General features: G+C 39.3%; 2 protein-coding genes across 4 annotated transcripts; one reads left to right on the top strand and one right to left on the bottom strand.

Moving 5' to 3' along the window:
* The first annotated feature begins 599 nt into the window (after window positions 1-599).
* On the top strand, window positions 600-6,340 carry LOC108677893. The gene is made up of 6 exons (XM_018166197.2): window positions 600-1,623; window positions 2,059-2,381; window positions 2,911-3,053; window positions 3,721-3,871; window positions 4,357-4,596; window positions 5,416-6,340. The coding sequence occupies exons 1-5, from the start codon at window positions 874-876 to the stop codon at window positions 4,556-4,558; spliced, it is 1,569 nt and encodes a 522-aa protein (XP_018021686.1). The 5' UTR covers window positions 600-873; the 3' UTR covers window positions 4,559-4,596; window positions 5,416-6,340.
* A 2,847-nt stretch (window positions 6,341-9,187) lies between these two features.
* On the bottom strand, window positions 9,188-21,713 carry LOC108677886. 3 transcript variants are annotated; one of them, XM_047881155.1, is made up of 12 exons: window positions 21,600-21,713; window positions 18,599-19,725; window positions 17,781-17,895; window positions 17,180-17,417; window positions 16,593-16,701; window positions 15,265-15,473; window positions 14,113-14,726; window positions 13,694-14,082; window positions 13,291-13,408; window positions 12,472-12,709; window positions 11,197-11,305; window positions 9,188-10,533 (listed from the first exon to the last, which is right to left on the bottom strand). In XM_047881155.1, the coding sequence occupies exons 2-12, from the start codon at window positions 19,703-19,705 to the stop codon at window positions 10,324-10,326; spliced, it is 3,456 nt and encodes a 1,151-aa protein (XP_047737111.1). In that variant the 5' UTR covers window positions 19,706-19,725; window positions 21,600-21,713; the 3' UTR covers window positions 9,188-10,323. The 3 variants fall into 3 exon arrangements, with proteins under 3 accessions (XP_047737111.1, XP_047737110.1, XP_018021678.1); XM_047881154.1 differs by having other exon boundaries at window positions 13,694-14,112; window positions 14,143-14,726; XM_018166189.2 differs by having other exon boundaries at window positions 13,694-14,726; window positions 21,600-21,712.
* Between the last annotated feature and the right edge of the window lie 3,419 nt (window positions 21,714-25,132).

Genomic DNA, 25,132 nt, shown 5'->3' with positions numbered 1-25,132 from the left:
AACTTTTGGAAAAATTTGCCAAATGTTGTTACTTTATGAATTTCAGCCAATAATTCTTTAAATAAGGTCCTGTTCCGTAGGCGCTCATGCTGACTACAGAGTCGGTTTAACCGTGCCTTGTCTCGTTCATAACTCGAATGGTCGAGTTCGGCAACGTTCGCCAGTAAGTGCGCCATGCCGGTGCTCTAGTTACTCGTTAGCCTTCAACTTGTCAAGATCGCTGCCATATCTACTGCTCACTTTTATCAAACTACATAACATTTTATCAAACTTTGCTATTTTTGAGGATTCATTATAATTATTCCCATATATTCTTAAGTTTGATTAGCACAGTTTTGCTTAACACAGTATAACTCGGGGATTTATTAACCGCGTTAATCAAGGGATTGCTGTACTCACTGCTGTGAGTGACAGAGAGTGCATTTTCTTGTCAAGAAAAATGTGAAGTCACTGACAGACAGAGGGACAGACAGACACGGATGGACAGACATGACGAGCATAATAGCGCCTTTTTTCCATTAATGAGAAAATGTGCTAAAAATTCATGTTTCCACATGGATTTCAATGTTGTTAACATTAAAAAATTTCAAAGTACCCTATCTCTGTTGTCATATATACTTGTTGAGAAAATTGTAATTTAGCACGGCAACAGGCCATGGGCCTATTTTTTCAGTGCCAACATTTCTATTCTATTTCTACTCTATGTTGGTGGCTCAAAATGGCTTTCAGAACCACTTGGTTTGGTCCACTTGGTCCAATCAAATGTATGGTTTACAGAAGTCTATTAATGTTGATTGAGTTTTCTGCACTGAATTTGTTAATTTGAACAAACTTTTCCTTACCTAAATTCCACATTGTTTGCAGATTGGTGTAATGGAGAAGATTTCGCCTCTGTGTGATCTTTGCAATGAGTACTTTAATGAACTTGAGCATAAGCCAATCTCACAGCCATGTGGCCATGTTTACTGTAGTTGCTGCCTAAAAAACTTGAAGTCATCCAGCAAAACTTTCTGCCAAACATGCAAGAAGCCCTGGAGCGATGAATTAGAGAATTTTCCAATTATTTACATGCTCATTCCAAGTTCAGAAAAAGGGAAACAAAATGACGTTCCTCAAACCATGGAGCTAAGTAGCAATGACTATAAACTGTGCAGCACCCACAAGCTTCAAAATGAGTATTGGTGCTGCAAGTGCTCTGAAGTTACATGCAAGAAATGCTTTGTTCTGAAACATCGTGGCCATGCCACCATTTTGCCTGAAGATCTTCTTGCCGAAGAATTGCATTCAGAGAGAAAGAAGTATGACTTTATGGAAGGTAGTAAAGAAACATTAGAAAATTTAAAGCAATCTATCATGGTTTGTGACTCTGGCCTGAAAATTATGAACATGAGCAATGAAATTCATGGACAACTTATAGCCTGCAAGAACAGACTTCTGAAGCAGCAACAGGGCTTGGAAGAGGTTACAAAAGCCTTGAATAATAAAGAAGACTTTAATACAACGAATAAGAAACTCTGGAATATCTGTTTACTGAAGCCTGCTTTAGAGGCACAATGTCAGGCCCTAGAACAGAAGTGTCAGCAGATTGCTGCTCAAATTTATCACTATAATTCATCATTGAAGGTATCTTGAAAACTTATTTTAGATCATTAATGGAATAAATTATAATGATCCTTAAGCAATTGAATGATTGAATTGCCTGTATTTTTATGAAATTGTAATTGCTATACTGTGTTCATTGCTCACTTTTGATTTTTCTATTTTGCTATTTGGTAAATGATTTGCAGTATTTTAATAGTGAAGCCTTTCTGAAGTTTGACAATCTTAGAGAAATTAAAGCATTAAGAATGTATTTAATAAGATTTCACTTAAATATATGTAGGTAGCACTTTTAAAACTCCATAAGTATGAATACCTATATTGAGCTAAAATTTTTATTCTAAAATTTAGGCAAAAAAAATGTATTTAATAGGCTAACTTTCTCTATTATTTTTTGTTCTAAGTGAATTATTTTCTTACACTGCTTATGAATAACTCTGCCATCAATTGTGTTCTCAGGAGGTGCACAATTCTCTGAGTCTCAGCATGACCACAATTCTGCCCCAAGAGTTTCTGCCACACAGATCCCAATGGAAGTTAGAGGGAGAATATGAAGTGCAAAAAGCACTTGCCACCCTCATTAATTCAGACCACAGACCTCTGGGTTCTGTTATTGTGACATCAAATGCAAATCACCCAGTGCTAAATTTTTCACCTCTGCTAAGCAAACTTGCTGAATGTGGAGTCGATATCAAGCTACATCTCTGGGACTCCTTCTGGTCTCGTGACCTGCCATCGAATGACCGTGATAGACTGAAACCTTTCCTCAGCAACTTCAAAGGGTAATTTGACTTGGTGTCTTATTTGCATTAATGGGTAGGCTATTTTTACCAAGAATGTGCTTTCAATTGAATATAGAATATTTCAGAAGCTTTTGTTGGAGATAATATTTTTGTTCCAAAAGTCTTCTCTGTGCAAAAATTTTGCATAAGATTTCAATAGCTGGAAAAAGTGATTAGTTGTAAATATTTCCAATTTTATGACACCAATCTTTATCTATTGAGCCATATTCAGAAGCTTGTTCAATCAAAATTGTCTGGTAACTTTTATACTGATTGTCAATTTGGAGAGGATAGGTACTGTATATTATTTTGTTTCCTGTTCAATTACATTTTGCAAAACATATTACCTTCGAATGCAATGCTGCCATTATTTCTTGTAATATGAATCTGTTGATAATTATTAAAGATTTTAAACCCAATAAAGTCACTATATGACATATTGTAACGTTCTCATCATCATGTAGTCAGCAAAAGTAACCTTGTTCCTCTGATTTGTTGATGAGAAAGTCTCTGTTTTTCTCACCACCAGACATGAACTGGTGCATGTCTTTGGCAACTTTGACCCCTCCACGTTGCTGAAGATGACGGCGTTGGAGTGGCTCGGTGTGCGGCTGGAGACAGCCGCTGATGTTCCCATCCTCAACTCTGAAATGGCTCTGCGATGTGTCAGGCGTGAGTGGCAGTGTGCTGCGTGTCAGGCGTGAGTGGCAGTGTGCCGCGTGTCAGGCGTGAGTGGCAGTGTGCCGCGTGTCAGGCGTGAGTGGCAGTGTGCCGCGTGTCAGGCGTGAGTGGCAGCGTGCCGCGTGTCAGGCGTGAGTGGCAGTGTGCCGCGTGCCAGGCGTGAGTGGCAGTGTGCCGTGGGTCAGGCGTGAGTGGCAGCGAGTATTGCAGTCAAAGAGAAAACCAAAATTTCCAATGTTTATATATAAGATCCTCATAGCTTGCTTGTACCTAATTTATCCAAATTTTCTTAATTGTTCTATTTTCAGCTTACCACAGTAATTTTCAAATTTTGGGATACAGTATTTTAATTTATAAAATAATGTATTTTCCCTGGGAACCCTTTAGAATTAGCAAGCATCATTGGCAAGAGAATTAATTGTTCAACATTAAAAAATGCTGTAAATTTGTCGTCATAACCGGCATTGGCTGTCATAAAGGGATTGGCGCGAAAACGAGATGATTACCAGGTAAATTAAATTTCAGTTAGCAGATGTCACTTTGAGCTGAAGTCTGAAAATTCAAAAGTGAGGAAAATTTGTTGTTATTGCGGTAGGAGTTATTTTTACAGTGATATGTTGTGAAAAAGATTTAGTTGAATAATTTTTTCTATGGACAGATGTCGCGCTGAGCAGGAGTCTGAGGCCTGAGAACATCACAGTGCAGATGAGTTCCTCCCCACGACACACAGCGCTGCACTGCATTGAGCTCGAGGATGGAGAACTAGCGTGGCTGGCTGCTGTGGCGCGTAGCTTGTGCCCTACTGACTGGTGAGGTTGCATCACGGCAATGCATCAAATTTAAATATTAATTAAACATGTGTATGTTGTTGAAGTCATGTGAACAGTCTTCACAATTTTCTACAACTATTCTGGATTACATGTCTTAATTGTGCTTTCAAACTCGAACAAATCAAGGATTAATTTGCACAATTTCCAACTGAAATTTGATAACCGCTAAATACTATCTTACTTTAATATATTTAGATTTTACTGCATATTATTTTTTATATTATATATTATTTGGCAGGTAAAGTATACACAGATTAATCAAAAACTTCATTAAAGCTGACACTCTTGGGGATAAATTTTTAAAACGGAGTCCATTTCCTAACAGGGTAAGAACCAGTTAAAATAACAGTTAAAATAGAAAACAATGATAAGTATCAGTCATGTATTAATAAAACTTCGCGGGTATCCTGGAACAGTGGAGCGATACAGGCGGCCAATGAGTGACCGTTCTTTGGTATGAGCAGGCGTCACATGTTAGTGCTGCCTGCCTGTCGCCTGACACACACAGGAGTCATGCGGCTGCTGGAGTGCGAGGCGCTCATCGCTGCCAAGGGCTGGGTGTATCTGCAGTCTGAGGTACTCACTTCTGATGACAAGCAGGACCTTACAGCGCTTGCCACTCGGAAGAATATCACCTTGCAGTTCAGGCTTCCGCACTCGATATGATCCGTAAAAAATTTCGGTCAACGGATATTAATAAGAAGGTACGTTGATATCAGACATTAGTGTCCGAGAGTAGTTTGTGGATACAAATCCTTGTGTGTTTACCAGCAGACCTAGTAAGCTTTGAGTCCACTGTGTCACTGAGAGCTTGCTGAGTCGACAGCTTTTATAGCATATGTGTCATGAGGGCAAGAACCCTGTGAGCGGAAGTCATTATTCTACGAAAGGGCTGGGAACCTTTGTAAGGCTCCAGTAACTGACAAATACGCAGCAATGTAACTCGCATTAGAGTTACTCCGACCCAATGATCGATGTCTTAGCTTTATGCCTCTAATATAACTCTCATGTGTCCACCCCGTATCAAGATAAGTTCTATAGAAAGAAGCGTCTTACTTATCCCTCACATACTTGGTTGACGAATCCTGTCCTCAAGTAGAAATATATAATCAGTCAAGTGGCGCTTAATAATATGGCCACCTGGCACTATTCAGTTCAAAGGTTGGACCTCAATTCATTCTTGCTTTTACTGATGACTTCAAGTACATTCTGATTAAATATTGTAGTCCATAGCATAAATCTCGAGTGTGATGGCTAATTTTCCATCTATTTACGTGGTTTTCTATAAGTTGAGAAATAACTTCAGCTCACTTCGATAAATTTAACACAGATGCATGTTGGCTTCAAAATTTCACATGAAGTGGTCGCAACCGCAACTTTATGGTTCTCATTAAACTAACAACCACGTTAGGTTGAATTCGATTTTACTACTGATGTTTATACCCTATTTATAGATTATAGTGCTAGATGGTATGCAGATTTTTTTTCATTTTTATACTAATTTATTTTTTCTACTAACGCAGGAGGTTAAAAAACAAGATATGAAATTGGTCCAGCGGCTACTCTTGAATGTTCCGAAGTATTGGATGGGTGTTTGGATTTAACACGAATTATCTAGGATACAATTTTGTTGAATGGAAAGCATGATTTTTGACTCGTGTTAAATTGGATAACAAGGAAAAATGTTTTGAGTCCACTGGTTCAACTAGGTATTTATTTTACTCCTTTGTGGAAGACAAGCGCTAAGGAGCCAACCAGAAGTTGCTGCCATTTAATGTAACAGTATTCACAAGTGCCTTAGAAATTAAAATTCATTTTATGTGATCATGTACCTACTGTGTGATATTCTCAGCTACGTTCCTAATAGACTTAATCTTCTAGTGTATTGAAAAAGTTGTCTACATTGACGCCTAAATCACCTTCTCGATGTCGCTTTTCATTAAAATATAATACTGACCAATATAAGTGATAAAAAAATTGGTCAGTATTGTATTGATGAGTGATGAAAGCAATTTCAATTTAAATTCAATTTTTTTGCATTAAAGTACAAAGTTCCACTCAAATATAGTGTCATTGACAGAAGTTTTGTTTTCTGATCTCATGTGGATTTAGTATTAACTTGATTACGTATTGAATTTAATGGTTTGGATTATCTTCAATTTTCTCCTGCGTAAGGAATTTGAATGTGTAATGCCAACCTAATAAGTTGTTCAATTGTTTGCAGTAAGTTAATTTATCCAAAATGCGGTTTTCATGTATTGTTTCATTTTAGTCAAATGTTGTTGACAAATAGTTGATGGCAATGAAAAATCAGTGAGTAAATTTGTTTAGTATTATCAATAATCATGGTTCCGATTGTTAATTGAGCTGCGGATACAACTGTCAGAGCTCCACACCTACTGGTTACTTTTACGCCGAGGATTAATTCACATTTTTGGATGCCATGATCTTGATTCTCGTCTTAGAGGCCTACGTTTAACTGACGTAGATGGTATATCATTATACTAGACGGTGCGTGTATGTCTTGTCTTATGCTAAAAATTAGCTATGAGGGGCCAAATCCCGATTTTATATGATTTTTTAGAAGGATTCCGTCATGTTGCTTACATTACCCTGCCATATATTTCGTTGAAGATTTACTGGCTGCATGGACTATTTATGTAGGATGAGTTTGTGACATTTCAGTGCACTTCATCCTAAAATAATGCTCTACGGCAGCGTTACATTATGTCAACCCTAATTGAGACTAATTTAATGATGAAAGTACTAGTATTTCAATCAATTATCTATGAATTCTCTCCTATGCATATCCACAAGATGGCAATATAAATTAGAACAATCCTGGTCCCGATGTTAAGTGAAAACGATGCCTGAAGTTGCTGGAATAAAGTTCAAAAAGCCTATCCATGCATTCGCAGATATAATTCATGTCACTTATTTGCTTAACTCGCAAGTTAACTAAAAATTTAAAAGCAAAGAAAAGTCCACAAAAATTCATATCTGTATAGAAAACGTTTCGGAGTCCAGATCCATCGTCAGTTCGTAGAATCTAGAATTTACATAGAAAGTCACAAGTTAATACAATTGAAAGCACAGAACACAATTAAAAACCTAAATTTACAATTAATAGGGCACAAAGACCTATCTATTCACAATTGCAAGGGGATAGGACAGTGGTTCCCAAACTTTTTCAGGCTGGCGCCCCCTTTGGCTCCGTAGTGAATTTCTAGCGCCCCCTACAGACACAAATAAAATCATGCGCCTCTTTCTATAAAATTTAGTACGCTGCAATTTTAAAAGATAAGGTTAAACACAAATGTGTATTTCACAAATAAAACCCATTTTAGTGAACCAATATGTTTTTCAGCTGTTGTGACTGTTTCAGTACCATAAACCTAGCACGTCTCGGGCAAACTTACGGCTCGGACTCGTGGCCGGTCTCACGACAAATCTCCAAATTCAATTATCAAGTAATATCTCCCAAACTAATGAACGCAGCTCAATAAAACTTGGAACATGTATTCATCAGAACTTAACGGTGATGTTTAGCATGAGAAAATATCACCTTCATTCGTGAGTTATATTGCGATACAGGCCGAAATTCGCAGTGATCAAAGAATTTCTTTCAAACTACCGAACATATTTGAACGAAATTTTGAATAAATATTTCTAACTACCAAATGGTGTTTTTAGATTCTAAAAAATTTCTTGATTTACCTTCGTTTGCGAGTTTTTTTCATTTCACCGTCATTCTTGATTTCACACTTCCTTATTCGCTTTCGTTCGCAAGTTATTCAGATATAGGACGAACGACCGGCTTTTCTACCGGCTGGTTTAACCAAGAGCCGTTTACGTATAGCCGTATAACTCGCAAACGAAGGCAAAGCGAAAAAATGTAACTCAGTACTCACTGCAGTGAGTGACAGAGAGCGCGTTTCCTCGTCGACGAAAACTTGAGGTCACGGACGGACAGACAGACGGACATGGCGAGCACAATAGTGCATTTTTTCCATAAATGAGAAAATGCGCTAAAAATTGTAACGAACTAAGCATCACCGTTGCTGATGTTATGTATTAAAATACTAAATTTCGTTCAAATCTGTTCAGTAGTTTGGAAGAAATTTCTTGATTACTGCGAATTGAAGCACGTATTTGCTGCTTAAATCACGAATTACACTCACGAACGAAGGCACAGTCGAAAAAAATTTCACGAGCTAAACATCACCGTTCGGTAGTTAGGACTGTAAATTCAAAATTTCGTTCGAATCTGTTCAGTAGTTTGGAAGAAATTCCTTGATCACTGTGAATTTCGGTCCGTATTTCCATATAACTATGGCAAAAACAATTGAAGGCAAAATTTAAAAAATTTTCACGAGCTTTACATTACCGTTAGGTCCTAATGAATACGTTTACCAAGTTTCATCAAGTTAAGTTCATTAGTTTGAGAGATATTCCTTGATCATTGAGAGCACAATAGTGCATTTTTTCCATAAATGAGGAAATGCGCTAAAAAGAGATCTGGGTAAAAAAAACCATCGCTGTAGTCATGAGCTGCACGTGCAGTGTACAAATCATCAAACAAACGTTCGAACTTCGGACTGCCGCCCCCTTATCGCCCTTTTCTTGTTTACCGCCCCCCAAAATCTTTCCACCGCCCCTAGGGGGGCGATATCGCCCACTTTGGGAACCACTGGGATAGGAGCTAATAGCTGAATTTAAACTGGGCCTAAGTTTAAAAATATGCAACGATTCTGAAATACGCAAATCTGAAGTACCGGAGGTGGAAACTAACATCCTAAAGTCACTGTCAGAAACGGGGACATCACACTGCTCGGCGTGAGTGCGCACAGGCTTTCAATTATACTAATTTGTGACTTTCTATGTAAATTCTAGATTCTACGAACTGACGATGGAGCTGGACTCCGAAACGTTTTCTATAAAGATATGAATTTTTGTGGACTTTGCTTTTAAATTTTCAGATTTAATTCATTCAGCCGCCTAAATCTTAGGTCAACGTCTCGGATTTTAATAATACGAATCGTAAACATCAACAAATCTTTCATTATAATTCAAGCACTGTCAATTTATTTGAATTAACTAATTGCTGAATCTTTTATTTCATAAATTACTGCATTCTCTTCAACTCGTTACAACGTTTACCTGATGTAGAAACCTCAACATCTGCAGATAAAGAACGATACGGCTTAGACACAAAGCCAACATTCTTTTGTAGACGCCATCAACAGCACCGTTGCAGGAGCACGCTAGTGTATGATCAATAATGAAGGCCAGTCACACTAGACAATATTTTTATATGAATGTATAACATAATTCAAATTTGAGAAGCGTCTCATTGTTTTATCTTTAAACCGCAGTTAAATATGAAGAACATTTCGATACCTGAATCGACATAATTACCGTCAAAACAATCGCTGCTATAATGCCAGGGGCCTCACTGTTTTGCAGCTACTGGATAGATGAACTAAGATAAAAATTGTGCACTTAACTCGACAATATTTTTTTTTACAATGTACGTGCACGAATATAGAATATTTGTGCGCAAAATAATGTTATCAATGGCTGAAACAAAAAAGATTAGTAATGTTTAGTGAAGAATTGTCCCACCGGCATCAAACACAAAACGAATTCCGAGATCTTAGTATATAAACAAGGCTCAAAGAAGCAAATACTCAACCGTTTTGAATTAGAATAGGTTTTACTAAACTCAGAATAGCTTTTACTAATTCATAATGTAACACTGGATATGTTATCAAACAATTACAATAGGAAGGGAAGAAAGTTCATCACAAATGTCTGAAAATTAAAAATGACCCGAAGCGCTGCGACCTGGCATCAATCAACACGACCAGTCATTCAACTGTTGCCTGGTGAAATTTCATTTCTGCCAGCAAGCTTTTCTGAAGTGTAGTCATTTCATATATCACGATGAAAAAGAAGTCGAAAGAAAGTTATACGAGGTAGGCTTGATTTCCATGGGAGCACACAAGTCATTTTTGACCAATTATTTATTGTAAAAACTCTCTCAGTAGAAAAATATTCAACGCATTTAAAGATATAATCAAATGGGTTATATCTATATGGATACATTTCTATATTATAAAATAATGTGCTCAATCGTAGAATATGATTATGTACAAAGGACTTCTTAATACACCACACAATTAATATGAAGATAGCCAGGGTGCGCAATGACGTTTCTGATGAACTCTACTAAAAAATTAAGTACCGTTCTTAAATCCATTTACGTAGTCATAGCACTAGAAGCGCATCACACAGAAAGCTTCACGAACGTGAAACACTCAATATATCCAAAACAATCGATATCAATTACAACAAACACCAAATTAAACGACTAAGCGCTAATGATGTGCTAATAAGGCGAAAGGACGCAAAAATCGTTGATACGCACACTAATACTTAAGGGTAATGCCATGAGCAGCGAGCTCGAGCATCACGTTGTCCAGGTACTTGGGGTCGGGGTACCCAAATTTATTATCCTTCTTGAAAGTTTTGTGGGAAATCTCGCCCCAAATGACGCAGTCAGGCTGGTTGAGGGACGCCGAGTGTCCAACGGTGAAGATGAGGCGTCTGTCAAATGCGATCTTCAGGAGAGACAACACCTTTGAGAAATAAAAAAATAAATTAAACCATCTTCGGCCAACAATTTTTGAGGAACGCGCAAAAAAGTTTGTGTAATTCGTGAAGCAGCAGTACAATGATGAGATTTTTTTAGTACATTCACTGTGAAGATATGAAAGTGAATTTTTATGATTTTATGAGGGCGATCAGTGTGCGTGAGTAGACGTGGGTAAGAATGCAAATAATAACAGAATAACTCACAAAATTCTATGCATGTTACCTATTAATGCTTTATTTTGGGTGACACCAAAAGGTGTGATAATATAGCTAGTTATCACGCATAAGCTGAGATCGCGGCCTACTGTCGGCAACTCTAGGTATCAGGCCTGTACATGTGAGTAACACTAACGGCGGTTAGTTAATAGGTATGTCCTTAGACAAACACTCGATGGATACGTACTCGTTAACGAGTTGTGAACGTATCATAAAGATTCTTTAGGTATTCATAAAAAGTGAAGGCGCCTGAACGTATTGAAGGTTTGTCCAATACTGATAATAACTTAAGTTAACAGGCCTGCAGATACAAAGAACAATGATGACGGAAGATGTACCCATTGAAAAAGTTGAATGGTTTTGCAAGCTCTCCGAATAATGGAGAGCTCGCAGCATGACGCTAAGGTTTGTACGATAATTACGGCCCTCACCTGGCGACCCTGTTCGTTGTCAGGCAGGTAAGCCACGCGGGGGAAGCCGTTCAGAACGTAGGGCCGCCCGGGGTGGGGGTGCTCTCTTCCTTGCTTGCCTTCAGGAATGCTGCAGCACAAAACAGAGATTAGAGCGAGTTGAATATGAGACATCAGAGATTAGAGCGAGTTAAAAATGACGTCAGAGATTGAAGTGAGTCAAATAGGACATCAGATATTGGAGTGAGTTAAAAATGGCGTCATAGATTACAGTGAGTTAAATATGACGTCAGAGATTAGAGTGAGTTAAAATGACGTCAGAGATTGGAGTGAGTCAAACAGGACATCAGATATTGGAGTTAAATAATGTATGTTTAAAAATTAATTTTTAAAGACAACACTTCTAAAAAATCCAGTGTCTCCAATGTAAAACATGAACAATGAATTTTTAATTTTAATTTCAAATATTAAAAAAAATTATTTTTTCATTATTTTAATACATAAAAGAAATTAAATTTTCAAAATTATTTATTCTGTCAATTGATTTATGCATTGTCTCCGACTTTATGCAAGTCTGCAAAATTTCAGATAGATTGGACAGCTAGAAGTGTGTTATATATTGATTATAAGATTTATAGCAGACAAAATTATTTTTAGAATTTTTTAATATTGAAAAAAAAATTTATTTATAAAATTATTTATTCTGTCAATTGATTCATGCATTGTTTCCAACTTTACGCAAGTGTGCAAAATTTCAGATCGATTGGAGAGGTAACAGTGTGTTGAAAATAGATTATAAGATTTGTAGCAGACAGACAGACAGACAAACAAGAAGTGAAGTTAAAGAGAAGTGTTGTAAAATGACGTCAGAGATTGGAGTGAGCTAAAAATGACGTCAAAGATTGGAGTGAATTAAAAATGACGTCAGAGTCTAGATTAGAGTGAGTTAAAAATGTCAGGACAATTGCCATCACGTAGCTGGTGTTGAGTACCGTAGCACTCCGATCTGAACTAAAATCTTATAGCAGCTCCCGAAAACAAAGTCAAAAGGTTCCAAGGTTCCTTGAACGAAACCTCGAGCACTTGAGATAACGTAGAATGGAAGCGTAAGGAATCCTGCACGCATAAAAACTCAACTGCCCAACATACATAACAACTTATCCCTATGACAGTCAGAGGAGAAGAATCGCGAATGAGAGTGACCTCAAAAAAGTATGAACTAATTTACAGATGTGGATAAATTTTTGGTATAATATACAATTTAGAATTTAATATAACACTTTCCACTGCGCTTACTGATAATTTATGACGATAGTTTTGCATTTCTTGAACCCGGGAAGGGAAGAGTTCTCGACTTTGCTGCTCATGCGCCCCCCGACAGGCTGCGTGCCCGTGACAGCGCCGTGCAGCGTCCGACAGACCGGACAACTGAAGCTCTGCGCCGCCGTCACGAGCAGCGGCAGTAGACAGCAGCAGTGGAAGCAGTGGCCACAGTTAGCCAGCATCACTGCACCAACCAGGCCGCGTGATGTGCCTGCAGTGATAAACACAGCTGATGCAGTGGCCGCAGTTAGCCAGCATCACTGCACCAACCAGGCCGCCGTGTGCCGTGCTGGGGCTGAACCTTCTCTCTCCAATAACAACTCAGTGGATTAAACGCTAAAGCCAAGCAACAATCATCGTCGTCAATAAGCATAATATCGAAAAATCAAGTTATAGGATGCTTGTCTTTCCTAACTATGTTCAATACAGCTAGGAACGAACAACAATCGGATGATTTAATTTCCAGCATTTAGGACGAGAATGACACCAAATCTGTCCATATCATAACGATTTTAATGCAAATAATCAACATCAGAAAACTTCAGCAAACATCCAGCGATAGCAATTTAAGTTATAAGTGAGGCAAAGCCTTCTCCCAGACACATTTCCGACCAGATTGAACTTCCATCTTATTGACTCTTAGCATATTACTTTCCAACATGAAACTTCAACAATGAAATGGCTCACAACCTTTACTTTCGGTCCAGCCACTAATGAGGTAAAATGACTAATGTCAAGTAACTGAAGAAATTCACCAGAATTCACGCAAGTTAATTATAAAAAAGATCATACTTGTAGGCGACTGAGCCGGCGAAACTTCGTGGATGCGGTGTAAGCAAATGGAACATTTTTCGGTATCTTCTCCTTGAGAAGGCGTTACAGGAACTTCAAAGGAGATGTCACGCAGCATCTGCACAAAAAAAATAATTCATTAAGCGGGGGAACATTTCGACAGCGCTTTCAGCAGTCAGTTTGAGCTCATGATTAAAATGGGTAATTCTATGGCCTGGCTTGTGACGTAAAATTACCGATAACGAATTGGATTGTTCAACGATTTAAGTGCTCCAGGGATTCAAGCACAACTATAATTGCAACGCTGAAAAATGTTTTTATGAGGTACGGTAAGATTTAAGATTAAATTAGAAAAATACATAAACAGTTTATGAATTGCATAAAAATTTGTAAAAATAAATACCTTTTCAGCGTTGGATACAGGATTATCTCGGAAGATGTGCTGTTGGTCCCCAGGCGGGGCTTTGCTGACAGGTGGTGAAGGGCTTGGTGATCCAGGAGAATTAAGCGCAAAATTCTTTTGCTTTCTTGAAGAATTTTTGCCACGTACAGGGGAGCGGATGTTGTCATTAGCGTCGTTACTCGATGAACGTCCACCGTAGGGGGAGTTGGCATTAGAGTCTGTGCTCCAGTTTGTGGAACGTCCTGAGTGGCTGGCAGAATTTCTAGGAGCTCCGGAGAAACCATCGTGGGTTGATGCAGCTCCAGAATAGTTGTCATGATACTGCGGGCCTCCAGAATAACTGCCATGATTTATGGAACTCACAGGATAACTGCTATAATTTGGGACACCTCCAGAATGACCACCATGATTTGGGTAGCCTCCAGAATGACCACCATGATTTGGGTGACCTCCAGAATGACCACCATGATTTGGGTGACCTCCAGAATAACTGCTATAATTTGGGACACCTCCAGAATGACCACCATGATTTGGGTAACCTCCAGAATGACCAGCATGAGTCGAGTGACCGCCAGAATAACTGCCATAATTTGAAGGAGCTCCAAAATCATTCCACGAATTTGAGGGATCACAAGAATAACCATCATAATGCGTGGCACATCCAGAATAACCATCATTATATTGGGGTCCCCAGGAATGATTGCCATAATTCGTATTTGCATCACAATTAGTTCCATAATTCGCAGAACTTGACGAATAACTTCCATGATTATAACCACACGTGTGGTTAACGGGACATGAACATATCCCGCGCTGTTGCAAGTGATCGGAAGAACGGTCGCGTGTCATGAGGTCTCCGGCGCCAGTCGAGTCATCTCTAGAGGCGTTGTTGGAGTCGGCGTCACCGGCAGCGATGTCACTGTGATTAGGTACAGAGTTCAAAGTCTGTGCACCAATTGTGGAGCTGGAGTCGCTATTGATGCTCAGGAAAGCATCGTCGGCTGTCGCCAAGTCATTATCAAAATTTCGACAGCTGAAAAAGAGCCTCATTTTAGACAACAGACAAAAAATTGGTTGGGCACAAGATACTTGACACCGATATACTTACAGTTCGAAAATAAATTTTTTAATGAGATCTGATCATAACACTAAAAATATCAGACAGAATGAGGCAAATGCTACAAAATCATTTATAGTGAATTGTCTGACCAATATTTTTCGATAAAAATCTTGAAAAATTTTGAACTATTCAGATAAACACGGGATACTTTCTCTAGAGAAAATAATAGGTATAATCGAAACGAGTAAAAAATTGGAAAAAATCTAAACTTGTTTTGAAATTTGTATTCATTCTCTATAAGACGCTGCACAACTAAATTAAACACAATATAAATTAATGTCTTAGTTTTGTTCCTGCAATGAAGATGAACCTCACGCAAGTACAACAGTGAATAAAATGAGCGCAAGTCAATCAAAATCAGTGGGGAAAAAAAATGCAGGTGAATGAATCACTGCGTTCATGAAAAGCTTCAGAAGAAATAAAAACCCGCGAAAATGTTTCATGAATTCACTTGTCTTCCGTGACGCCGAGGGCGGCGAGCTCCATGGTGACGTTGTCGAGGTAGTTGGGGTCGGGGTAGCCGTGGCCGCCGTAGTTGGTCACCTCCGTCTTGTGGTGCACGCCGTTCCACACGACGCAGTCAGGCTGCGATGTCGTCGCCGACGTCCCCACCGTGAAAATTAGACGTCGATCAAACGCCTCTTGAAGTAGTCGCAGTACCTGCGAACAACGACCATCACAATTGCGTCATCCTGCAGTTAAGTACCCCCCCCCCCAATTAATATTTTACCCACTGATGAAACTAGTGTTGAAAATTGTTTAATTATTAATGAAGGAGCTATTTCTAAGCAGGATGCAATATTTCTGCCTGTACCTATAAATGACGAGCGACAAGCTCAATCATGATGTACAAAGCTCACAACAACAATATAAGTCAACAGTAACTGGGTTTCGATAATCTGCCAACTCAATCACTGTCACCATTCAAATAAACTTGCAAACATTATACAATTATTACCATTTCTCTTGATGGTAATTGTAATATTGATTATTACCATCCTTGATTCAAATGATGGTTTGCTTTTCTATGCAAAAGTATTTACTACGGTAAATTTCGTTTTCATTGGGTTTGAATACTCTGACTAAAATTAGGAAAAATTAGATTAATTTATTACTTATCACCGATATAAATATTCAGAAAAAATACATCATAAAGGTTTAGTGATCATTCCAGATTTAAATTTTTCATTTTGATCTATGTTGATCTGAGTTCTTCTCTGTTATATTCAAGCGAATAATTGCTGTAAGAGTCACTAGTTCTACGCAAACAATATCAACAAAATATTAGACCCCTGCACCAGCACTATGAACAAAATGTAAAGATTTTTATTGTTTTTATTATTGTTATGATTTAATTGTTATTATTTAATCTCATGAAGCAGTTTTGGCGCGAGTTTTCTAACATGGCATCCCATATTATCCCATGAAAGAATTCACTGCAAATATTCACTCAGAACTCAAAATCGAAGGTCAACTTTCACCTTTGGATATGGATTGTGTTAACTGTTAATCAGAACCAAGATGACGTCGAAGCCTTATTACGAGATGAGTAGCAAGGTTTTTTTAATATTTTTTTAAGCTTAAGAGTTGTGGTCTTGCGCAAGACAGAACTAGGGTTCTTAAGACGATTTATTGTTGGATGCAGACGGACAGACAGACGGACACGGCGAGCACAATAGCGCATTTTTCCATAAATGAGAAATTGCGCTAAAAATCTTGCTCAAGAGTTACTACCTGATATAAATGTACAAGAATTTTGTTCGTTTAATAGTGACTCACCTTCCTACCCTTAGGCGTGTCAGGCAGGTAGGCGCAGCGAGGGAAGCCTATCAGGAAGTAGGGGCGGCCAGGACTGGGGTGCTCTGGCCCCTGGATGCCTCGCGGGAAACTATCAACAAACAAGATTATTTTCTTTAACCGACTAAATACTTTGATTATAAATATAAAAGTCTGTTGTCCTTTCATTTCAATAGAATCATAAGATGTTACAAGTGAGAATATGTTAAAGAATCAGAAATTTATTTTTATAACAAAATTTAAAGAATAAATAAGTGGATACAATATTCTGACATACCTACCAATTGCATTTATTGCTCGACAGTGCACATGACACATTCGTTTATGTTACACTTAAATACAGAATGAGCAATTAGAGTAAATAAAAAATTTTGCTTAAGAGTTGCTGCCTGATTTGAATGTACCCATCTTAAATTAGTAACATCAATATCTCGCTGAAAATTTTATTTATATGATCTTTTTCCTTGTCTGCTATTCCCACATGCATATCATCTGACAGAAAAAATCTAAACAGTGATCTGTTCGAGAAGCTCTCCTCCAACATTGTTAGATGAAAATCAAGACCTAACCTGTATGTTATCTTGTAGGTCTTGCAGCCATCGTATCCAGGCAAGGAATACTCGTTGAGGCGCACATGCATGGTACCGTTGCTGGGCTGCGTGCCCGTAAGTGTGCCATGGATGGTCTTACAGTTGGGACAAGTGATGCTGGTAGCGTCGGTCGCCAGGCTCTGCACCAGGCAGCTCGCGTGGAACACGTGCCGGCACTGCTTCAGTGCCACGCTGCCCGTGATGTCACGCACAGTCTCTGAGGACAAAGTCACATGTCCATAAGGGAACAAAAATATATTTTACTGACAAAATTCAAGTATTTAGTGATGGTAAAAATCAAAAACTTCCCTTCTGGTGAAAAGAAATTCCTTGATTAAAGATAGGCAAAGATCAATTGCGGCAGAGTTCATGAATAATCTTTAGTTTTATAGGGTATATAAAGGTATAACTTTTGAATAATAGATGGTGAATGAAATGAATGTTAGAGAACGAGAAAAATTATACTATACCGTATTGAACCTACACCCCTACCACTGATTCACTCGAAAGCCTGCCCGTGACTGGTCTACACACCTGCCCGTGACTGGCCTACACACCTGCCCGTGACTGGCCCACACACCTGCCCGTGACTGGTACGGGGACTCCTCATGTGCTCCACACAGGCAGATGGAGCAGTCTTCTGCCGAGTCTCCCGCTGTTTGGATGATGATTTCTTCAGTGTGAGCCGCCAGCGCCTAGGAAATAAAGGGGAATCCTTCTTATACAAATTTTTCATCACCTAAGACTATAATTTGAAGTATCAGTTCAATGTGAGGCAATCCACACAGACTAGCACAATTAAATCGAATAATATATTCATAGGGTTCTTATCCGGTGGTCGATTTCAGTTAGCAATAACATTAATAATTAAATGACACTGAATTCAATATTATTAACCTCCTCCAATTTGATTAGAAAAACTGCTGAGCTTCGATGTGTTAAAAACATGAACTTGCATACGTGGGTGATAAATTATACTTAGTCACACGAACGATTGCCTGCAGAATAAAAGAGTCATGTTCAGTTCCACACTGTCAACGACTTTCTTCCTTCTCGAACATGACATTATCGCACCTATTGCAAATTGTTTCTCACTGGATTGATTCGAGTTAAAATTCTCTTGAATATTTTCCATTAATTATGATTACTCGACGGAGCAATGGTAATATAGTCACAAAAAGTGGCCGTACTAATACAGGAACTCGAAATTATTACCAGCAAAACTGTTAGTCCATACCTAAAGTGCCCTTTAATTAAAGACAGCCAGGCATCCATGTTTACAGTCCACATATGCTTTGAAGGCCCGAATGAAGTTATTTCCATCTAGCTACACACTAATATCTGAACAACTTGTTTACAGTCAAGAAGACATAATGAATAGGAATTCTAGGTGATCACCTTTTCGAAGTTGGTAGTCGGATTCTCGCGGAATTTTATTTGACGATATTTCTTGTCAGCTGACGTGGGAGACCCAGGGCTGCTTGCCCGAGCACAGGTGGCATCTTCAGAGCCCCGATCAGCACCACGTTCCTGGGAGAGCTCTGACAAGCCCCTGCTTTTGTCGAACATTGCTGTGTCCGTGAGGGATGATATTTTATATTTATCATCTTTACGTGACTCGTACTCATCACTAATGATGGAGGAGGACTGTGGTACTACGTCTCTATTCTGGTACGAATTGTGATGAGTATTCGAGGGGAAATTAGTTTCGGATTCAGTTTGTTGCGATATTGGAGTTGCCCCTGCAGAACCAACGTAATCTTTCACACCCTTAACAAAGCTTGGCGGTGCGTGCTGAGCAATAACATTTTCAGAAAATAAATCCATTTGAGGGAGAGACAAAGGTCGTTGTTTGGATTTGACTGATGGCAGCGAAGACACGGCAGCGGCTTGAGTGTCAGCCAAATCTATCAGCAATGAGGAAGCATGTGAAGCGGCGTCAAGCACTACTCGGTCGAGATCAGCTGTATCTAGAACTGTACTGGACCCATCAACCGCTTTACTTGCTAAGAAACGCGCGGTTGCTGCATCGTCTTCTTGGGAGGCCACGTGAAATCCAGTCGATGTGGCTGAATCGTACTCTCGATCATCATTTCTGTTAACTTGCAATGAATGTCTCGAGTACACAAGATCTGTATTCACATCAAGTCCTGTCGATGAAGAGTGCAGGTCGCGGTATGATGAATTATTTGTCAATGAGGAAGAAGCAATACGGTTACTTGGATGATTTGTACAGCCACGGCGTTCATCACAGGGAACGCTATCGTGCGTCTTCCATTGGTCTCCTATCTTACCCATGGGTGTCTCAGGGGCGTCATTCGAGTTTCCAGAATTCACTCCATTCACTAAGGAGTCGTGCGAGTTATTCCGAGGATAAGATGACATTTGTCCTCCAGCACCAATGGAGGAATAGCTGCTGGACGACTTATAGCTTACTTGGTTTGCATTGTCCACATCCATCGGACTCAATGACCTCTCCTCACCACCTCTATCTGAGGCAGACATCGCTTAAAAATGATTCGTCTCTGCAACATAGGATTAAATAAAGTTAATATAATTAAATAACGTAAGCAGTTAACGATTCCATACCAAATATCATACTATTCAGCGTAATGATATCGAATCAACACGAGTTGAAAATTGCGGGAAAAGTAAATAAATGACTAAACTGTAATTATCAAATTAATCTCTTTTTTAATTTAAATCTTTACTTAATTCTTACTTTATAGGAATATATTTAAATATATATAGTATATTTTTTTATTTCTCTATTTGTTAAAGAAAAGTGGTTAGCCCGATGTCGCTAGGAAAAGCTCCATATTGAATTTCCAACAAAAAATAAATATACATATATTGGTTCATATATGAGCATGCTGTGGGATAAAGCATACGATTTATAAATACAGCGTCAAAAGTTTATGATCGCATAACTATGGGCTCCCTTCCCTATACTTGAGTCTACTGTTTTAGTCAGGCCTTCTCTGCTGTTTTGAAGGCTACATAGCAGCATCAGGTCGGTGGCAGTTACGGTTTCCTTGGTAAGGGAGTTCCATAGTCTGGTACCGGAAGGAAAAAACGAATTGCTGTATACATCAGTTCTTGCGTGCGGCACAATGAGCTTCTGATGGCGGCCTCTGGTGGTTCTGACAGCGGGCTGTAGCCTGCCAGGTGGGACGTTCGTGTCCACCAGCTTATGAATGAATTTATACGTCAAACAGGCCCTGCTCGCTGCTGTTCTCTGCACGAGTGACCCGAAGCCTAATTTTGTCACCATCGATAAAGCGCTTGATTATGGGTTGAAGTCCTCAAGGATACGTCTTGAGGATCCGCGCTAAACTGCCTCCAGGGCGGACACAAAGCCCTGCTGGTGCGGCTCCCACACGGACGATGCGTATTACAGAATCGCTCGGAACATGCTCCTACAGTAGTGGGTCTGGACGTTTGTGGTGCATCCTTTCAAATTCCGGTGGGTGAAGGCGCTTATCCTAAGGGCCGTTGCTGCGACACAAGTAGTAGTAGTATAATGATTTGCTAGCGCTTCAGCTATTAAGCTATTTCGCAACGGAGGTCAAAATGTAACATCGCCAGCGAGGCAGAAATTCTCAATTATTCAAAATCTCACATTTATCATCACCCACCAGGGGCGGGAGGTCTCAATTATCCAGCCCGCTGAAGCTGGCTCGAAAGAAGCAGCGTTAGCATCTCAAAGAGACGAAGTGACAAGGAGGGACAGGCGAAAAGCAACAGAAACGAAGACACTCGAACAAGAGGTCGCCTACACGTACGTCGGCCGCCCGCACGAGAGAGACAGAGAAGGGAAATATAAGGAATCCTGCCTATATAATAACTTAACCCCACAACTGAGACCTGCAGTCAGACACCGCGAGCTCAGCGGTGGGGCGCTCAGGAGCAATCCTCCTAGGAGCGCGAAATCCCATAGGACTTCTGACGCGCACAGACACCCGTCAGAAGTCCCGACTGAGAGGTGCTGCGAATGCAGACTTCACATGGTTCCCCCAATGCAGGTTGTTGGTGATGGTAGCTCCGAGGTGCTTGGAGTCCTTGACGGATTTCAAGATATGGCCGAGGCAGGCTTTAGCTGGAAGGTATCGGGGACTTTGTAACTGAGAGGAGGTGGCACTTCTCGACGTTTGAACACAATCTGCCAAGTGTGTTCCCGACTTCAAGCTTGTTGAGGTCATCATCCTGCAGGAACTCCAGGAAGGCAACGTCGTATGGGTTTCTGATGTGGGAGTAGAGCATGGTGTTCTCTGTGAAGAGTCCGGTCTTGGCTTGACGCTTGGTGGGAGAGCCTGTTGCAATTTGTGCCGAATCATGTTTAACCCAACATTTAGTTTATTGGCCATTGCCATTACTTGTAGGAAATGCAATGCCCTACCTGATAGAATTGAAGTCTTCATAAACTTCTCAATCATTTCAGCATAACTCCACTCGTAGATTGTGAGTTGATTTGAGTTTCTCATATTTAGTATTCTTGGCGACAACTTTGTTAATTTATAAAAAAAAAAAAACATTTGTTGGTAATACTGCTGATGTATTCGGTAATTTCAGGCCATTTGTCTTCATCTTCCTCAAGATGAACTGGCTTCCCAGTACAGCAAACCATGCTTCAACATGTATCTGCAAATTCTAGCGTTTCTGAGTTATTCACTTGCGAGACTTCGCCCATGTGCACACTCTGCATACTGAAGCTTAGGTCTTCTTGTTCCGCCATTATTATGTGATTCTGGGGTTAATCTCGTTCTCAAACGCACATTATTGCAATAATGACATTAACATTTTATGATGTTAATTATAAATAACATCTACCATACATTAACATCTTTTGGCAGGGCATCGCGCTCAATATAAACATCATTGCAATAAACTCGCATGCGTAGACGTAGATGAACAGCCAATGACCGATCATGACGCTATCGCGCCAAAACAGATAGCGGTTATCAAATCCTACATTGAACAGTCGATACGGATAAGACCAAAAGTGCTCGTTCACACTGACTGGGTTTTAGAATGGTTAAGTACATTTTCTGTAGCAGTTTAAGCAAATCTCAGTGAACGATTGTCGCAAAAGTTGTTTTCGTAAGAAATAAGACAAGAATTAACACAGGCCATTTTTACGATACCTTTCATCTACCGCGTTATTTTTTTAAAAAGGCATGAAATTAAACCAGGATAATATATCAAACAGTAATAAATATTTGTAATGTGATTTCCACTAGAATTCCCAATCCGTTCCCTTATCTCCGCAACGCTGACTATACCTACTATACGGAGATAAGGACGAGCGTCATTATTTTTACAGACAAATATGTCGCATGTTATCAGCAAAAAAAATCCATACGATTCACAGACAGGTAAATTCTACCACTACCCGTAACACAATATTAATTTAAATGCATAAATTCTTAAATTCGTCCGACGAGTTGAGGTAGGCTAGCTACACCATTTTCTTTGACTAATGTGCACCATGGAGAGTTAGCACATCTATAATTGTTATCTGCCAAGCTTGTACTCGATGAAACACTTCGCGAAATTTCACGAACAATCATTTGATAAATAAGGACTCAAAAACGTTCTACTAATCAATTTGAATCCAGGCTTCGAATTAAAGTGTAATGAATCAATGAAACATTCACGCATTGCTTCACTTATGCCACAATTGTTACGTGTGAGGCAAACGTGGCAAAAGTCATGAGTGTGTATGCTAATCCAAGTATATTATTTGTACACACCGGCAAATCGAAAATCAGGTTACCGATGGACATTTTTATTTCGTTAACGACGTTTCGAATGTTTCTATCATTCATTATCAAGTTAAAAGGCGCATTTCTTTTAACTTGATAATGAATGATAGAAACATTCAAAACGTCGTTAACGAAATAAAAATGTCCATCGGTAACCTGATTTTCGATTTGCCAGTTCAAACTAAAAATATTGTTCGATATGTTGAAAAAACTAATAAGAAAATTGCGAATAAAACAAATTCTCTGGTCTTCAATGAAACCTGCTTGAAAGAAGAAATTCTGCCAACCTATACTAATATTTGTACACACGTACACTCGTAGAACTTTCTCGCACCTACATGTTCAAACGCCACAAGGTTTGCGCATAAAGTTATCCATTTACAAGGTTCTATGATAAACATGAAAGTGAATATACATAAATGCTTCCTTCACGAAACAGAAGCAAATGCATCAAACGAGCTTTTGACGTGAAATACTCTTAACAAAATGGAAATGCCACGCAGATTTACTGTGCCAAGCAATTTTTCTTCAAATTCAAATAAATGAAATAACACTGAGTTCGATTTTAATTGAATGCACAGCACGCCACATGCCTGACTAGTCACAAGTTGATCTGGCGAAGCACTGAAACCGTCGCGAGTCGCGACGAGACACGGTTGCGACGGAAGTGTAACGATTGTGAGACTGTACGACAACTGCAACCTAACGACGCTGCAAGAGCTCTTTCCAACAAAGTCAATCTTGGTTTAGAGTCGGAAGCGAGGATTCTTAGAACGAATAAAATTCCCAAAATGAAAAATACCACCCAATAACTTAAAGTAATACTTTACAATTTCACTTGAAGTCTTCAATTTGGAAAAATGCTATTATGTTCAACTACATTATTATTTATTAGGTCGATTTTGCCGAACAACTTCATTGGTTAACGACTGAATTGACTGATGTAACGAGACACACATGCCACCAACCAGGAACGCGTACGGAATATGGCAAGCGATGTAATACCGTTTATTTAACCAGTTCTCTAGCCAGCGCACAGCAACTAAAATCGTCTAGGGTACGTACAACCATATATATACGACTTGTACTTGCGGTTTGAAATTTAACCTTGCAAATGAAACCAGTCGTTCAAAAAAAGCGAAAATAATAATATTGATGCAAAACATCAATTTTGATTTGTGTGTACAATTCAGCTAGTACTTCGACTTCTAAGATTAAGCCCTAGTACGCTGCAACTTTCGGAAAAAGTGTAAGCTCGTTTAGCTTTCCTACGATTAAGCATCGGATTCGAATTGCAGGAACACTACAGATGATTAGTAGGATGGTTTCAGCTATTAAGTTACTTTTAACTGGAGATCAAAAATTAACATCACCAGCAAGGAAAATGGCCTAGTTATTGAATCTTTATTCCCAAATCGTTCATAAAGGGCGGGAGGTCTCCAGTGATGAGATCTGCTGATGATGACGATGAATTGATTGGAATCCCCGCTGAATACAGGAAAATACTAAACCTTACCATAGACAATACCACAATCCCCACCATCACACACCCAAAAATACTAGGAATCACATTTGACCCAAAACTAAACTTCAATACCCACATCCACAACACACATGACAAGGCAACCAAAACAATAAAAATTCTAAAATCTCTCACATCAACAAACTGGGGAAAACAAAAAGAAGTCCTACTCACCACCTACAAAACTATAACACAACCTATAATAGAATACGGCAGCACCATCTGGTCCCCCAGCTTAGCACAAACTCACACAAACAAACTACAAACAATCCAAAACACAGCACTCCGCATTGCAACAGGTTGTACAGCTGATACTAACCAAAGCCCCCTACACACAGAAACAAAAACGCTTCCAATAGACCAGCACCTCAGACTCCATGCATCCCATCCCACCCAGACTTATGAAACAAACAGTTTTCACAAACAGAAACTATACCACTAACATACTCATAGAACCAGATCAAGCCACAACAGAAACACTAAATAGATGCAAGAAACAAATACACACTACAATCACAACTAACTACATGGACAATCTACCAAACAATGCTGTACTTTCGGCACCAGCACCAGCCATAGACTCTTCAGAAACCCAATTATCCAAGCACACACGCCGAGCACTAGCACAACTCCGTACAAACAAGT

This window comes from Hyalella azteca, unplaced genomic scaffold, assembly GCF_000764305.2.
Source record: "Hyalella azteca isolate HAZT.00-mixed unplaced genomic scaffold, Hazt_2.0.2 contig7219, whole genome shotgun sequence".
Taxonomy (NCBI): domain Eukaryota; kingdom Metazoa; phylum Arthropoda; class Malacostraca; order Amphipoda; family Hyalellidae; genus Hyalella; species Hyalella azteca.
The sequence above is the reverse complement of the archived record's forward strand: the minus strand, read 5'-3'. Positions and strand labels throughout refer to the sequence as shown.